We start from the raw sequence: 18,209 nt of genomic DNA, 5'->3' as shown, positions 1-18,209 counted from the left end.
CTCACTGGGGCCAGTTCATTAAAACTGCCTTTTACAGGTCAACACATCCATCATTTAACAGTCTGAGACGACAGAGGATGCTTCAGTGTCACTCTTCAGTTTCTCTGTCATCAGCCGGGTGGCGGCTTTATTATTGAGTCAGTATTAATATTAAAGAGGGGTCTGGACAGCGGTCAGCCGTCGTCCTGACAGGCGATGTTGGACTTTACCATATACAGAACTAAGTTGTTCATCAGGGTCATGACTGCAAACAGGAAGTAGAGAAGTAGTTTGTGTATTTGTGTCAGTCGCACTGTGAGAAAGACTTCACACAGTTTCTGTCACTTCCTGTTTTAAAACACATTATGGATGGACCCGTCCGTCAGCGTGACGGTTCGTCAGTGTGTCTGGGTTCATCAGGAATGATGCTGATTGTGTCGACTCAGGTCGGGTTCACACTGAAGACACGTAGACTTACAGAAGAAATCGTGCAGACTTCTTTTTAAAAACCACAACGCTGAAAGATTCCACTGAATCGTGGGCTGTGACCACATCCACACCAGAAACAGCTGAGCTCGATGGGGAAGATGGAACAGAGAGAAGAGGAAGGGAAGTCATCCGTTTTTACAACTTCCACCGGTGTGGATCAGCGCTGCTCAAACTGAGGGTCATGACCCAGCAGTGGGTCACAGCGTGGGGACGAGGGGGACGAGGAAAGACAGAAATAAAGACTTTAAATTGATCTTCTGCTTTTGAAATAAATATGGTTGGAAGACTGAAATGAGAACAGGTTGAAAATAATTCTGTAGCTGTAAATCACCTTGATTGGTCCATTAATCAAGTAATGGATCATTTAAATACCTTTTCAACAGGTCCAGCCTCTCCACTGCGAGAATGTGCTTCTTTTCTCTGTTGCATCAGTTTGTGACTGAGAGGACTTGTGACAGACTTTTTTCACTATTTCTGACATTTTATAACGATATCAAGACTAAGAACTTTATTTGTTATGGCACCTTTCATGCAGTAAAAAGCCACAGCAATAACTGAGAGAAAACAAATAAATCATTACACATTAACAGTGATGCCGTCGATTGAACCCAAATTATAACTCACAGTAAAACATTATTATTAAACTGAAATCTTCACTGTAGCTGCTGAGCTAACACTGTTAGCATGCACGAGCTTGACCGCACGTTGAGGGTGTAAGTCTCCTCAGATCAGCGTGTGACCTCTGGGCTCCTGCAGACTGTGATCACAGCAGACGAGCTGTATGGAGACATCTGATGTTTTAAATCAAGTCTCAGTTGTTCAGCAGAACGCTGCAACTCTGTTTTACTGTGACGCTCCAGAAATGTTCTGTGGACTACGAGACTTCACCTGACTTTATATCAGCATGGAGGTCAGGGACGTGTGGGGGAGGAGAGGGGAGAGCGCTTATCCTTCAAATGAAACGAAGGCATCTGTGGGAAAAGTGTAAAGTCCTGACAGAACTGAGAGCAGCTTTGTTTTGGTGTTGGCACAGAAACCCTGGTATCGTATGTATTGTCAGTTAAAGCTCGACATCCACAGGAAACCGTCAAGTAGATGATTTACATGTTTAGAAATGTTTCAGCGCTGCTCGCTCGTCTGATAATACGGGTCAGAGTTTCCTCTACTGTTTGATTTGTCGCAGTACAAGTCCATTTAAATGTGAGAGAGAGGAAGTGGACACGCAGAGAAAATGGAGACAGAAGAAGAAGAAGAGAAGGGGTGTGTGTGTGTGTGTGTGTGTGTGTGTGTGTGTGTGTGTGTTGAGTCTCTCTGCCTCGGCACTCCCCACACCTCTCTCTCTCTCTCTTTGAGTGTGTGTGTGTGTGTGTGTGCGTGTGTGTCTCTTGGCTTCCAGAAAAGGGTGTGTCGGCCTGCCTGCCGCTGAAAGAGAGGGAGGGGTCAGTTCACGGCTACTCCTCCCTGCTCTCTCTGAGTCTCTGTTATTTCTCTTTCGCTCTCATTCCCTCAGTGGCAGCCTCAGGATCAGGCCTTTGTCTCTCTGCCTCCTCTCTGTCTTTAATTTTCTATCTTTTCTCAAACAGTGTGTGTGTGTCTGTGTGTGTGTGTGTGTGTGTGTGTGTGTGTCTGTGTCTGTGTGTGTGTGTTTTAACCCCCCCTCCTGGCAGATTTTTCCGAGGGGCTTTTCTTTAGCAGCTTGTAGAGCAGAGGTAATTCTTGTTGTCATGTGTTTTTTCCCCCCTCCTAACTCTAGCCTGCCACTTCCTGTCTTGCTTCCTCCCCTACCTGTCTTCCTCCTCCTCTTCCTCCTCTTATCTCTCCTCCTCTTCTTCCTCTTCCTCTCCTCCCCTCCCCTGCCCCCCTTCACTCCTCATTCCTTCTTCAAATCCTTTAACAGATCCCCTCCCTCCAGCCTCTCCCCCCTGGTCTGGAAGTTTCGGCTTTTCTTCCCTAAATTGTTCTCACCCTTTCCTTCCCCCTCCCCCCCTTTTTTCTCCTCAGCTACCCTCCTCATCACCTCCTCTCTTCTTACCTTCTCCTCTTCTTCTCCTCCTCAGTGCCAGTCGACTCCTAAGCAGAAGAAGAGTGCCGGCGGCGCCCAGAAGAAGCAGAGGAGCTCGGCCAAGCAGAGCGCCCTGACCCAACAGCAGCAACCGCCGCCGCCATCGTCATCGCCGCCACCAGAGGAGGAGGAGAAGGAGGAGGAGCCGGCGACCAGGCCTCGGCCGACGCAGGAGGAGGACGAGGAGGAAGCAGGCGAGGAGGAGCGAGAGGAAGTGGCGACACAGTCGGTGAAGAAGAAGGAGGAGGAGGAGGAGGGCGAGGCAGACATGCCCTCTGTACAGATCAAACCGGAGCCAGAGGAGATGGAGTGCACGGTGAGGAGGGGCAGGAGGGAGGTGATTGGTTGATTGATCAGAGGAGGGTGGAGCAGCTGTGGGTGGACAGATGGGTGGAGGAGAGTCAGGTGGGTGTGGGCGGGTGTGGCTGCAGATTCGATCCTGATCAGACGAGTTTGATCAGGTCGAGTTCACGCTGAACACACGAGAGATTAAATCTGACAGGAGGAGCACAACAAATGAGTCGGAGATGAGCTGAGTATGAGTGTGTCAAAGATTTACTCTTTTATTTAAGGATGAACAGCAAACATGGCTCACTTAAAACAGGAAGTTTGTACGCTGAAGGCTGATCACAGGTAACAGGAGCGGTCAGCTGATCGGACAGGTCGTAAACAAACCTCAGGGGAAGTCCAGAGTGTTTGGAAGAAAAAAGGAAGAGTAAAATTATTTCACGAACTGTTGGTTTTTAAACTTCCATCACAGTTTATATGCTGACTTTCTTTGATGACGAGCCCCACATGACCCAACGTGCTCACAGTTTCCTGTGTGAGGAGGCATCGTCACCGACACTTCAGATGTTCTCAGCTTGTTTACAACCTGCTGGATCATCTGACTGCTCATCATAACTGATATGATGGACAAAACGAGAAGGACACTCAGAAGTGGACTTTTCCAACGTCTTTGACTCTTGAATCTTTTTCTACAGACAAATCAAAGCTGTGATAAACTGATGTTTGAGGTTTTTGTTCGTGGATCAAGACATTTTATCTGATCAGGGTTTAGGTGGCGGTGCAGAACAAAACCGCTCTGTGGTCGTGTGGTGTTTCAGGTACCAGTGAGATGAAGAGATATCGTACGAGAGAAGTCCAGTTTGTGTTGCAGATTATTGTGTTTGAAGGTTTAGCAGACGCCTCAACTCTGCACATCAGCTTCTGAAGGACTTTAAAACTCTGGGAAGTAATCAGCAGCATCATTTTACTGCCGTGATCACCTGCTGGGTGATGTCTCTTTTTATTGGAGCTAAAGTTGAGACAGGTTCAGGTTTTTTTCCTAAATCCCTTCATGTTGGATCCCTGATGTGTTGATGCAGTGGCCCCATTTGGATGAATGAGGAGGCTTTAAACATGCAGTGTTGTAATGGGTCAGAACTAAGAGTCCTGTCGGGTCGTCGCTGAGCGTCGCTGGCTCTTGTTTTTGTGTCCGGCCACGTTGGCACTAGTCACCCTTCATGAATGGACAGCAGAGCCCATCGATGAGAGAAATCACTCTGATCGGCAGTTCAGACATGTTGTCCATTACAAGTGACTGTATTAGTGTGAGTGGTGTGGAGGGTTCTGTCCTCTCACACAGGTGCTGGTGATGCTAGTTGGCCGCCAGCTGTTGTCTTTGTGTTCAGTCTTCAGTGTAAACATGTCAGAGGACAGCTTCTGATTTCCCTCCTGAGTAAATGTGTTCGTACAGGCTCACGCTGCGGTTTATAGGAGTGTGTGCTCTTTGTGAACGACAACTCCCAGGTATTTATTTACCTGTGACAGCAGTCTGATGAAAGGTCAGCGCTGACTTTCTGTTTCCTCGTCTTATTCACGGAGCTGTGCTTGTTATTATCTGTTATTGAACATGAAATTCAGATTAACAGACAAACTGACATGCGAGCAGTCGTCTCACACCTGTTCTCATACGGAGCGATGTCTTTTCGATTTTAAGTTTATTTGACTGCAGGTTTGTGATCAGTCATCCCACCGACACAGCAGCAGCGGCACGTTAGTCGTTAGTCCTCGTTCCACTTTACAAACTTAGTAAGAATTAGCGGGAATCTTTTTAGTTTGTGTTTGGTTTGGAGGAAGTGAAGGTGGGCGGGCTGAGGGAAATGGAAATTGTGTTTGGTTGATGATGTGATGATAGATGGAGATCTGAAGGTGGAGGAGTGGAGGAACGTTCAGAGGGTTGGATCAAGCAGAAGCTGCTATGATGGTGTGTTTGTGAGGAAGAGGAGGAGGAGTCTGATGATGGTTGTGATGAAGGTCATGAGTTTCTGATGCTTTTAGTTTTCTTGAGATGTAGAAAAGTTGAAGCGGCGTAGGTTTCTTCCTCTTTCTTCTTCGTCTTCTTCGTCTTCTTCGTCTTCGTCTTCGTCTTCTTCTTCTGACAGAACTGATGTTGGTTGTTCATATTAGAAAGAAAAGCTAACAGTTGATTGATTTTCTTCCATTAACAAATGTTTGACAATAATGAAAATACCTTCCTCAGTTTTTCAGAGTTGAGGTTGATGTCTTAAAATAACTTTGTTAGTTTGGCGAACAGTTCAAATCCTAAAGAAACTCTTGCTTGATGAATGATTCATTCATTAGACTAGATGTTGGCATTAGAGATGATTCAGCGGGTTCAGCAGGACATGTCTGGAGAGGTACAGTGACTGACTGGAGCCTTTGAGCAAAGCATTTATCTCCTTATAACGGACTCTGCAGCAGCAGTAGATGGATGGATGTGTAACGAGACATTATAACGATGATGACGAGTCGTTCTGCTCTGATGACGTGACCAAACACTTAATTGCTCTCACAGCGTGTTGACTTTCGCTGTGTTTGGACTTCGAGCGGCCGCGCTGACCTTTGGTTTGTTTTAATCCTGAGTGACTTCCAGGGAGAACATCGGGAGAACAAGCTCTGTGGAGCAAACGGTGAAGAGGTCAGAGGTCACGGCAGCACCGAGGCGCCCTGACAAGAGAGGAAAATCTCCTCCTGCTGGGGTTAGCCTGCGCGTCGCCGTAATGCCCCGGCGGTTTGATTTCTCAGGATGGTACTATTTCGGTCAGACCGTCTGCTGATACATGAAACTAAATTAGAGCGTGGAGCTTTTTCCTCACGATCTACAGTGAAGCAGGGAGTTTCTCTGAGGCGGGGGAGGGCCCGCATCTGTAGGTCGACTCCTCTTTTTTTACACATGAATTTATGTTATCTGAGATGTTCAAGTCTCAGAGGATTTAACAGTCTGAGCCTTTAAATGGTAACTGTTAACAGGGAGCACTGCTGCACATGTGAAGAAACTAGTACGAAGCCTTTTGTGGCTCCAGAGGAAGCTGCATGTCATGCACGAACATTTCATACAAGAAGAGTTTAATTTGAAGTTGCTACAGAAACATAATATGTTTCATGTCAGATAAACAGGGATGGAATGTAACTAAGTACATTTACTCATGTACTGTACCTAAGTACTATTTTGAAGTACTTCACTGGAGTATTTCCATTTTCTGTTAATTTACACTTCCACTCTTCTACATTTTGGAGGAAAATGTTGTATTTTTTACTCTATTACATTTACTCACCTTTAGTTACTGTGCAGATTGCTGCATCATCTTCTTTGTTGTCTTCTTGTCGTCGTCTTCTGTCTGTAATGTCTTTATATTTTAGTTTCCTCTTTGTAGGATCAGTCTGTTCTCAGCACAGTGTTCCAGATTTTCAGTTCCTGGTTCTGTGTGCTGCTGTATTTTGGACTTTGATGCTAATTTTTGGAGCTGTTTTAGTTTTATGTGGCTGACATCACTGAAATCTCAGAGTGCCCATAAATTCCCTGACATCTTTCATGTATTACATTTGTTTGGCAGGCACTTACGTCCAACATAAATGCTTCATAGTTAAGACGAATTGATCTCCGGTTTTAAATCTCGGCCTGTTTTCATGCATGTTTGGATGTAAACAAACTTCTGACAGCAGCAGAAAACATTCAGAGCTAACATGTGGCTGAGGGTTTGTCCTGGATGAAAGGAGCTGTCAATAAGTGATGATGGTGATGACGGGAGGTTTCACTGATGAATGTTTGACTGGCCGGCTCATGACTATTAGAAGAGACAGACCTACTTATCACAGCTCATATTGAGGACTGTGGTTGTAGCTTCCCGTCCTGATTAGCGACACTGTGGCTAGACTTAATGCCAATTAAATATAATCATAAGCAATATTTACGTTGGGAGTGTTTGCTTACAGGTGAGCAGCGTAGGCATGTTGCTACACCTTTGACATGTCTAACCTCAGTGTTTAGTTGATGGGTAGGTCCATGCACCCTGTTATAATCGGCGACAGAAGACGCTATAGAATAAAGGGCGTGAGCGGTAATGATAAGGTGAAGCCTGACGGAGTCACAGGCACGCTACAGCAGCCACCATACTGAGGGAGGAGGGGAGGATGTTGTGAGGGTGAGGTATGAAGAGAGGACGCTGTGGGAAAGGAGAGAGAAGAGAAACTAACTGGCAGCGAGGAAAGGGTGCAGATGGAGAGAGGGGAGATAGGATGGACTGTAAAGAGGTGGAGGTGGAGAGGGTGTGGACGTCAGATAAGGAAAGGCTGCACTGCAGGATTATGACTGCCATCCATTTTGTCCTCCTCTGAGCTCTCAGATGTTTTTTTTCCCTGTTTTTCATCATGTTGTCGGCTCCGTGCAGCCAGCAGCAAGGAGAGCAACACTGAGGCTAACTGTTCCCTTTGGTTTTCATGAGGAATGCTAACGACGCTAACAGGCCTTTATAGAGAAACTGAGGGGCAGGTGAAGAGATGTTTGTTTAACTGTGGCCATAAAATCAAGTGAGAAGGTATAACATACAGTGAGAACACATGACCATCTGTGCACCATGCTAACATGTTAGCATGCACTTTGAAGAATACACTGTAAAAATGTGTAATTTCAGACTTTTTCCTGTTTATTTTACGGACATTTCCTGTATTTTTGAAATGCATGAACATATCAAGGAAGTTACAAAAACACACTGTGACTTTAGATGTTGAATGTAAGATGAGGTGACACATCTGTAACTATAAACGCCCCTAAAATGTATTTATTTATAATTTATCAAATTTACCATTTTTTGCCTCCGTGCCGGCAGCAGTGGTGACTGGAGGCATTATGTTTTTCGGGTTGTCCGTCCGTCCGTCCGTCCCCTTCTTGTGAAAGCAGTATTTCAAAAATGCCAGAGGTCAAAGGTCAAAGGCCCAAACTCAAGAATTAATACGATAATTAGGATACGATTTTACACAAATGTTTATTTGGTTAGAATGGTGAAGTTATGACACCTGGTAATCCAAAAGGTCAAAGGTTAAATGCAATGATGTCATAATATTCTGCTAAAAATGTTGACTTGACTCGTGTGTTGAGGCGGACACTGTCAGATGTGAAGTCTAGATATTACAGTTCAAGTTTAATACTTTAATTACAAGATTATAAGATTAGATACAATTTGTGACAGTTAACAATAAAAGACGTATTTGTCCTTTTGTTTTCCATAGATTTGTTTGTGATTGACAGATATCTGTTAAATTATTGAAGAGTCCTTATTTGATCACAATGTACAACAAAGTGAAACTTAAACATTTATTTTACAGTATGATCGGCACATTGCATCATCCAAAATTAGCTTTTGAGTTTTGATATTTCAAAACAGATTTTTATATTTGTACATGTAAGTTGAGTCTAAGTGATTTTAGTGCATGACCTCTAAATTCAGGAATTATAGAATGAATCAGACTATTTGAGGTGAATATTGCAGGAACATCCACCTGAGGAGTTCACCTCTCCCTGTTCACCGCCTTCACCTCCTCGGGCGGCAGAAAAACAAGTCCTCTCAAGTCCTGCAGCCGCTGGAAATCAACATGGAGGCTCTCAGGGTAAAATTTACTGTAATGACAGCGATTTGGTCCGACAGGAGTAGAGTTCTGTCTTCAGTCAGATCCAGCATGAAACATGTTCTCAGTTGGACTTCCTGTCATGTTGAATGCTTGTTAGTTACCTGTCAAACATGACAGACTGCAGTTTCAGGCCGTTAGCTGAAGCTACAGAGCAAATCTTGTCGTCATTGAACTGACAATCCCAGAAATATTCCAGTCCAGGTCATCATTAATGCTGAATACTGACTTAGATTTGCATTTGTGATGGTATGTGAGAATGTGGGCTTGGCTCTGTCAGCAGGGAGTGGTTCTGTTTGTGAGTGGAGATGGGAGGAGAAGTTAAGAGGGAAGTCACACGCAGGACAGGAAACCAGCTGTTCTTCATCTGAACGATATGAGGACGTTTGTGTTACCTTCCAAAGTGCTTTTAAGTCAGATTTTTAGCAACATCATGTAAAAATTGTGCTCCGACGTCACATGATCGGGTCGAGTCAGTTCTGTTTAGATGTGAGGTCTGACAGAGAGCGAGCTGTGAGGGGAGACCAGGAAACAAGAGGCTGAACAAGGTCACGACAAACTTTTACAAAATGGGGCCAAACAGAGGTTTCAGTGTTTCTGAACGTCTCTTCGTGTGTCGTCAGTGGTGGTTTGTCTTCATTTAGGTTAAAGTTTGGTTGAACATTGGGTCTAGATGTGTGTTGTTATGGTTGAGGCCTAACCTCTAAACCTCCACAGCACCAGAATGCAGCTTCTGCAGAGTCGATCTAATCGGCAGCATAGATAAAGATAACGTTTGTTCTGTTGCAACTTCAAAACATCGAGTAGTTAAAAACATCGAGTAGTTTCACGCTTATACATGTTGAAACTGTGGTTTTGGCTTTTGTATTTGACAACCTGGGAATGATTCTTAACAATTAAGTATCTTCTTCTGAAATTGCTGATTGCACCTTTGAATATTGGCGTGTCACCAAACAGCAACCGACAAATCACCTCACAAAACACCTTTAACCTGCAGCGGCTGATCAATGAAATATGATTCACCCTGTAAGACTAATTTTAGCTGATGAAAGAAGGTCATTTACATTTTGTTGGCGTCAGTGTGTTGAGTTTTCACTTTTCTGTCTTTATCGGTTGTTTTTAATGAACCGAGAACAACAGATTCAGATGCTTTTTTGCCAGATTGATGTTTGATTTGCAGCAAGGTTAAAAATAAGGAATGATCCCACACTTACAGATAAACATCAGGTTTGCCTTGGCACACATTTCCATTACTCACTCGTTCAGCTGATGCTGTTGTATTTTGTTCCAACCTACAAATTGGCATAATTGACAAACTCATCTTTCCAAGGAATCAGACACATAGTTGCACCAGACGTGCCCAGACTTGTACTGAAGGTCATGAAGAATTAGCTGCTCAGTCATCAGCCAACAAGCTTTTTTTGTAAGGAGGTTATAAATCTCCTCTCAGTGGTGAAGAAGCCAAACTCATGACGCCTGCGGCTCTATGAACTCTGGACCAAGTGCTTCGGCACGACTTATTACACAAAACTAGCTTCCTCAAGTTCCTCAGGGTTTCATATTCATATATACCACTTTGATTCACCAACAGGCTTTAATTTAGCAGAATTATGTCAAATAATCAAATAATTATATGACGAAAACACACAACAGTACCACAGTACCCCTCAACAGGAACAGAGAAACACGTCACACTTAATGGCGGGTTGTTGACTTTTAAAAAAAGTTATAAATGCTGTTAAAATGATGTATAAAAATGTGCTTTATTCACATTTCTTTGACTCAGCAATGATCAAATATTTATATAAATTAAATGCACAATTCTGTGCCTCAAAACTTTTCTGAATATAAAGTTTATATCAGCCTTTTATATAAAACGTTGCAGGAAGAACATGTTTACACGTCGTTTTGAGGCCGTTTATTTGTCACGTTTCCACTGATTCCTTTCTATTGATCGTCTCAGTTGATCATCAGTTTTGCTGAATGGAGGAAGTGATGTACAGACGCTGTCACCAGGCTGAAGCGTCGGGTGCAGAGACGTAATTTGACCCCACAAAAGCCAAATTAATATAAAATGAACCCTGATTGGCTGATTGAGAAGCATTTTATATTTCAGAGTAAAAGCAGAATTATGTGTGTGTGTTCACATGAGGCTGTGAGGTTTGGGGAGGTGGGGGAGGGGTCTGGTATATGTGTGTGTGTGTGTGTGTGTGTGTTGTGTTGTGTTGTGTTGTGGCATGGTTTGGGTTAGTAAAGGGTGGGGGCTGGGTGGAGTAGGATTGCGTAAGGGATCATTAAGCAGAGGGTGTGCGTGCGTGTGTGCGTGTGTGTGTGTGTGTGTGTGTCCGTGTGTGTGTGTGTGTGTGTGTCCTCGTGTGTGTGCCGACCACACCTCTGTGGCTGCCTCGAACAGAGGGGAGTGGAGTTTCCTGTCCCCAGATAAAGTCTCCAGGAAGCAGATCCTCCTGGTATTCAGTCCTCCGGGAGACGACAAACACTTAAACGCCTCACGTCACGTTTAATGTTCAGCTCCGATCAGCTGTTGTCTCTTTCACATCAGACTCGTTTCCATCGTCGCTGTAAACAAACCAGAGAGCCGATTGTTTGCCTGTTCCGGCTTTTTGTCCTTCGCTTGAACAGGATGTAATTTTTCAGAATAAAGCAGCCTGGATTGTTTTATTGATGATTGTTATAGAAATTAATTGCAACCTCTTTTGTGTACGGTGGCCCACCAAGGACAAAACACATCCAAGAGTGTACGGCAAAAAAAATACAGATATCAAAACAGAAAAAGTAGCACAAGAGGATGATTGAGATATAAAGGGACTGACTGCAGCTTTAAGACTCAGAATACTTCATCAGAAGAAGGTGACTGCTCTGTGCACACCTCGCTAAGTAAGAGCTGCAACTAACGAGCGTGTTTAGTGTTGATTGATCTGTTGGTGAATAAAGTCAGTCAGTGTTTCTCAAAGCTCGAGATGACGTCGTCAAATGTCTCGTTATATCCATGACTCAAAGATATTCAGTCTACTGTCATCGAGGAGGAGAGAAACCAGAAGATTTCCTCTAATCGATCAATCGATCATCAGAATGCGTGGAGATTCATTTAATAGTTAAATTATTGATTAAATCTGGAGATCTACTCTAGATTTAAAACATTGCACGGCTCCTTCCTCACTGCTGATCGGCTCCTGCTCTGTCCAACCATCAGATGTAATCTGCTGCCGTTCACACAGAACAATGTTCTTCTGTTCAGATCGTCATATTTCTGTATTTACTTCTCAGCAGGGACAATTTAAAGGTCCACCCAAGGAAATATGTAAAGCTAACGTCCAGATGTACAGTCTGCTGGATCCAGCTGGTGATAGTCTCAGTGTTCAGTTAGAAAGCAGTCAACATATGTGTCATCTACACTTCAGTTTCTTCCATTTCGTTCATTCGTTTTTCAGATAATTAATTAACCAGAAGCAGGAAGAAGACAAACTTATACGACCGGCCCCTATCTTAAAAATAATATATCATACTGTGGCCGAACATTACACGATCAGTTCAATAACAGTCATCTTAAAATAAATGTTACTTGATAAGTTCATAACGTCCCATTAAAGTCAGTCTGTAGTGAACACAGTAGGCCTGCAGCTAACGATGAGTCTGCATCCCAATCAGTCGATGAACAGTTCGTCTGTAAACTGTCAGAAGAGTCAAATATTCTCATCACAGTGTCTTAAAGCACGAGGTGATGTCCTCAGATCTTTGTTTGCCTGAAGGTCCTGCATAAATCTAAAGATTAGTGCCGACATGCAGTTATTGAGGCCGACACTGATACGATATCAGAGTCAAACAGTCTGTACATATCGATATATCTGACTGTTTCCCTTGAACCTCCAGTTGAGAGGACATGTTGGGACTATTGATGACCATAAAGGCCACTGAGCAGTGTGAGTTGAAATGCCTTGCCCATGAGCAGGTTGGCAGCTGGAGGAAGTTGAGGAGACATGAGGAGATGAAGAAATGTCGTGATGAAAAAAAAAGAGGCGGTGATTAAACAGGCCGGTTGGTTAACGAGCGTTTGTCAGAAGGAGGTCGAATGTCATGTCGTGGCCTCGTTATGACTTTTCCTGGCAAAAGTTACCAGACGACTTCCTGTCTGTCTTCAGCACACACACACACACACGCACACACACACACACACACACACACACACACACCTCTTTATCTCGTCTCATCTCATCTTTCTCCCGCCATCGCTCTTCTTCTTCTTCTTCTTCTACTTTCTCTTTCAAACTCTCACACTTCTCTCTCTCGCTCTCTCTCGCCCTAATAGGATATGTCGAGGGAGGCTCTGCTTCCGCTCGCCCCGTCACCATGGCAACCGCGGCTCTGGCGGGAGTTGCCGAAAAGACTGTGTAGCCTGACCCCTCCCCCCCTTCCTCCTCCCTCTTCACTTCTCCTCCTCTTCCTCCTCCACCTTTCCAGACCAGCCTCTCTCTCTCTCTCTCGCTCTCTCTCTCTCTCTAACTCGCTGCTTCAGCCAAAGGCGAACACACACACACACACACACACACACACACACACACACACACACACACACACACACACACACACACACACACTGAATACCTGCCAGCACAGCACAGTGAATAGGCCTGTAATCTCTCTCTCTCTTATACACACACATACACAGATACACACACAATGAGGTCCTCTGTGCATGTGTGTGTGTGTGTGTGTGCGTGTGTGTGCGTGCGTGTGTGTGTCACTGATGTATGCACATAAACAAGGCAGTTGTCCTCCAGCAAACAGGAGCACTCATGCACAAAGACAGGCCACAAAACACACACACATACACAGTCACACACATGTATACACACACTCCATTACTCCCACTGTGTGTGTAGGTGTGTGTGTGTGTGTCTGTGTGTGTGTGTGAGAGAGAGCATGAGACATGAGAGGTTAGAGGCCTGTTTGCTGTGCTTTTGCCAGGAGGGCTTTGCTAGCATGAGTGTTCGTCAGTGTGTGTGTGTGTGTGTGTGTGTGTGTGTGCACGTGTGTGTGAGTCCATGGTTGAGCATTCAATCCATTGAAACGACGACACATTCACAATTTTTGGGATGCAGAGAGAGATGATGATGATGAAGATGATGACGATGAAGATGATGCAGATAGTGGACAGATGCAGCTCCCTCTGCTGGTGCAGGATGATGATGTCATTGTTGGCAGCCCACTTCCTCCAGAGCTTCCAGGAAGTAAAAAAAACAGCAGCTCTGATTGGACAGGAAGCAGATACGACTCGACCATGTGTGTATTTTTACTCATGCTGGTCATTTAGTGGGTCAGCTGATAAATCATGTTGTCTTTGTCACAGTTTTTCTCGCAGCAGATAATAATAGTATAGTTTATAATCATTATCGTGAAGCGTCTTTAAGGGGGAATTCAGACCTGATATCATCATCCGCCCTGAGCGATCCGGTCACAAGTGTTCAGCTCTCAGTCCATCAGTTCACAGCTGACATTAACATGTGACCACTTGTGATCGGATGTCACTGTGCATATAAACACGTACATAACTGGAGGATATTACAATGTTTTTACAGAAAAAAAGAAATATCTTCATGTAGAACATTTGCCGAATTTACAAGAAAGAACAAATAAGTCAGAATCAGTCAGAGACAGAGTTTCACACAGTTTATAAAGTGTCTCCAACTCAACAACTCACTAAACTGACACATTTGTTAAGGGAGTCTGGGGACAAAGAAGTCGCCTATACTGGTTACTGTTTAGTGTATCTGTAAAATGTGACATGTTTAGCATCAATAAAATGTTTCTTCTTTCATAAATTGAGTGTAAATGGTGAAATCAGTGTAAACAGTGTGTTCAAACAGCTGCTAAATGTTGGCAGGTCAGACTTTAGCACTTTAGACACAGAAGCAGACAGGCTGGTGCAGCCATGCTGCCACAAACTGACACTTTTTACAAGGAAACTAACAACTTCATGTTTTCATTTAATGCTGAATTTACAAGAAGGAGACAATGATTCAGAAATCGTTGTAGATCGTGATTCAAAACATTTATAAAGTTTCTTCTCATGCAGCAACACTCAAAAGTGTGTGATTTGTTAAGGGAGTCTGGTGATGTTGCAGCTCCTGTGGTTGTTGTTGCTTCTTCTTCTTCTCACATGTGAGTACACACTTGAATGTGGTCACATGCGGCTCAGATCTCGTCTGAATGTGGTCTGACTGATCAGATCTTAAATGCGTGCTCACACCTGTACTGAGAGCGGTCCACTCGTGATCGGATCAGTCAGGACGGATGTTGATATCAGGTCTGAACAGCCTTAAAGAGTCTGTTGTTCATCTGAAACAGACATGTTCATCGGCAGTAAAGAGCTGTACTGGACTTTCTTGCATTCTGCAGTTGAAGTCGTCTGACCTCAGCAGAAATCCTGTCATTTAGTCCATTCAGCTCTAAAAATGTGGTGTTTTTAAAACCAAGTGAAATAATCTGCCACCTGTGGTGAGATAAAGTCACCTGGTTCCAGCACAAACAGACTGTTTCCTGAGTTAAGCTGAGGCGTCGCAGGCGCCGACGTCGTCTTTAACGAGCGTTTCTGGTGTTGAAAGATTCACGATGACCGAGCAAAGACGTTTGTGACGTGATGATTTTGAACTCATGGTTGGATTGAAAGACACGTTGATGTTTTCTTCAAAAAGCCAGTAAGTTCCTCGTCGTTCAGTCCGACGTCTTCGTCCCTGAGGAGCTTCTCATTTAACACTGAATTTCTTTTTTTGTGAGACATTACATCTGAAAAAGGGAAAAAAAGAAACTGATTGTAGGGAGGACAGGCTTCAATTACTGGAAAGTTTACTTTAAATAGACGTTGTCAGGAGTTCGTACAGATATATTAATTTGTATGTTGATGTTTGTTATGACCCTGAGTCATTGCGTAGTAGCTTGAGTCAGTCTGACGTGTCAGCTGAGGACCAGTTCAGTCACGAGCTTTCTCAAACTTGTCTGACCTCTGAACTCCTGTGAACTCGCTGTCTTCACCGACTCATATTATTCAACAGTTGGATTCAGCAAGTTCAGGCACATTCTTACAAAGGTCACAGGAAGCATGCTGGGAAACGTAGGAAACTGATGATTGACCTGATGAATTTCATGGGTAATAAAAGTTTATAGTTACAGTTTAATTCTCAAAATCCTCAATGGAGGAACGTTTATTGTGTTATTGTCTGCCTGTCAGTTATGATGACATGTGATTTAATAACTTCATTGTAGGGAGAAGGCGTGGAGCTGCTGCTGCTGCTGTGGATGGGGCGTAGCAGCACAAACAATCAGACAGGTTTCAAACAAGTCCAGTTCAGCCCGGTTATGTAAAGTATTTATATCGAAGTGAAAACAAAGGTGAACAGTAGCATCACATGTTTGTTGCACAGCAGCCCAGGAAGTTGAAAACACATGTTGTACAGCACGTAGCCATGAAAAGGAGCAACAAGCGATTTATTGAATATTTCCAACTTTTATTTCATCGTTAAAGGAGCAGTTCACTGATTATCTCCTCCCTCTGTGCTGATCAGGTGAAATGAGCTCTACGTCTTACAGACACTTATTATTCACAACATGGTATTTATCTATCTATCACGTCTTTTTACACATCACAGTTCTTCTATAGCTGCATGAAGCACCTATACATTGACGGGCTCATTAAGTACTAACGTTGCTCCTAATTGGCGCTGCACTAAAAACAGCGGTTCAGTAATGGTCTGCTAATTACGCCTACATATTTAAATCATGTTCAGTGTTGGCATTAATTACAAGGTGAACAGACATGATGCTGTTTGCCACTGATGCATAATTAAGACAGTCGGGCTGTTAATTGGACTCCTCCGTTCACCTGCACCTGCTTCCTGCTCAGACTCACTTATTTTTTTAGTGTTTCCAGAAATTCTCAGCCAGAATTGTGAAATATGTCGTGATTAGCATCAGCTTTTGGTCGTCTGAAGGCGGATTTCTATTTTAATTTGCAGGAAACTTGAAGTTGCAGTGAGCTTCACAGCTGTTGTGACAACTTTAGTAAAGTTTGCTTTAAAGGTTGCAGTCAGGACGATCTGTGTGGCCGAACACGTTACTGAGCACCCAGGAAATCAACTCCTGTTAGGTAACATGAGAGTCAGTGTGGTAGCGTTAGCGCCGGCTATCAGTGAGCTAACAGGTGGGTGAGCCAGAGAGAGAGAGAGAGAGAGAGGAGCAGGCTGCAGGGTGGGGTGGGGGGGCTGCCGGCGTTTCATTGGGTGGGTCAGGGTGTAAGAGGTGGAGCTGTGTGTGTGTGTGTGTGTGTGTGTGTGTGTGTGTGTGTGTGTGTGTGTGTGTGTGCTGGGCGGGGCTGCGTGCTTCATGGTTAATATCTCCCCCAGCTGTTGTTTTTGCTCTGTTTTCATTCTATCGTCCATATCTGCCCTCACCCTCCACCGCCTGAGACACACACACACACACACACACACACACACACACACACACACACACACACACGCACACGCACACGCACACACACACACAGTCCCCTAAAAAGTCATAAGTAAACCGTGTTGATCACAGACGACATTGATGCCTAAACACTCTCAGAAAATCAATACTGAAGGTGCCTCCCTCCTCCCTCCTCACCCCTTCTTCCCTCCCCCTTCACCTTTAACACACACACACACACACACACACACACACACACACACACAGTGTTGTTTGTCTCACCTCGGGACTTATTGATCTCGTCCTGTAGAAAGAAACAACAACAGTGACTTTGACTGAAAACCTATTAGACCACTTTTTTTTTTACTTTGCCACACAGGATCAGATTCTCCAGCAGTGGGTGCAGCAGGTGTAGAGTTACAGTCTGTTGTTCGGTTCCTTCTGGCTCCATCTGGGCACCAACTTCTGCCCCTTTTCCCACCAAATACCCAGGAAGTAAAAGTCTGTTTTGAAAGTCCCCGTTTGCATTTCCATAGTTTCAGAAGAATTTTAAAGATTAGGAATTATCGACTGATAACGGATTAAAACTCCAGGGAGCAACATGTTATCAGTGTGCGGTTTGTGATTTGCATAACTGTGTGATGTTTGAATGAATGTTGGAAATGAGACGTTCAAAACTAGACAGGCTCGTCGTAGAAGAGAGAATCTGCCCGGTGATTTTTAAAAAACATAAGATCGCATAAAATTCAGACGATGACGAGATAAGAGACGTGTCAGGAGAAGTCAAGACGCCATCAGGTGAGTTCCTCCTTCACAAAATAACAAACAATAATTAGCTTTAATCTCACATATTATTTAGGAAAATGCATCAAAAACTAAATAACAACGAGAAGCACACACAGTAAGCAGAAAAATGAATCTAATGATCCAATAAAAACGTATAAATACATAAAAAAAAATGTTAGTGAGAGGATTAAGAAAAAGATATTTAAATGTGCAACAAAATGTGTTTTTGAAGGTGGCGAGCTCTTCACAGCGGGTCACTTTTACCATTCTGTACTTATCTGATAAACGATATCTGATGTTCTCCAGCTTCAGTGTTGAACCACATTTATTAAGCAAAGAAAATAGATTTTTAATAAACCACACAGCTTTGTCCCTCTCCCCATCTTGATACTCACATCCTGAACATTGCGTCTTTATGCTGCAGACGTGTAACACTGATCAGAGTTTGTGTTTGACCAGTAATAGACTTCACCTGATGGATCCT

At 43.8% G+C, this 18,209-nt stretch overlaps 1 protein-coding gene across 2 annotated transcripts in view; it reads left to right on the top strand.

Annotated features, from left to right (window-relative positions):
* The window catches only part of klf8 (Kruppel like factor 8), a 71,898-nt gene that overhangs the window by 32,463 nt on the left and 21,226 nt on the right, over positions 1–18,209 (top strand). For both annotated transcript variants that reach the window (XM_073479276.1, XM_073479275.1), the window contains exon 2: positions 2,526–2,846. In XM_073479276.1, coding sequence (XP_073335377.1) covers positions 2,526–2,846 — 321 coding nt within the window. The remainder of the gene's footprint in view (positions 1–2,525; positions 2,847–18,209) is intronic.

The sequence above is a fragment of the Pagrus major genome, chromosome 13 (genome assembly GCF_040436345.1).
Source record: "Pagrus major chromosome 13, Pma_NU_1.0".
NCBI lineage: Eukaryota > Metazoa > Chordata > Actinopteri > Spariformes > Sparidae > Pagrus > Pagrus major.
Note: the sequence above shows the minus strand (reverse complement) of the source record. Positions and strands in the feature narration are given on the sequence as shown.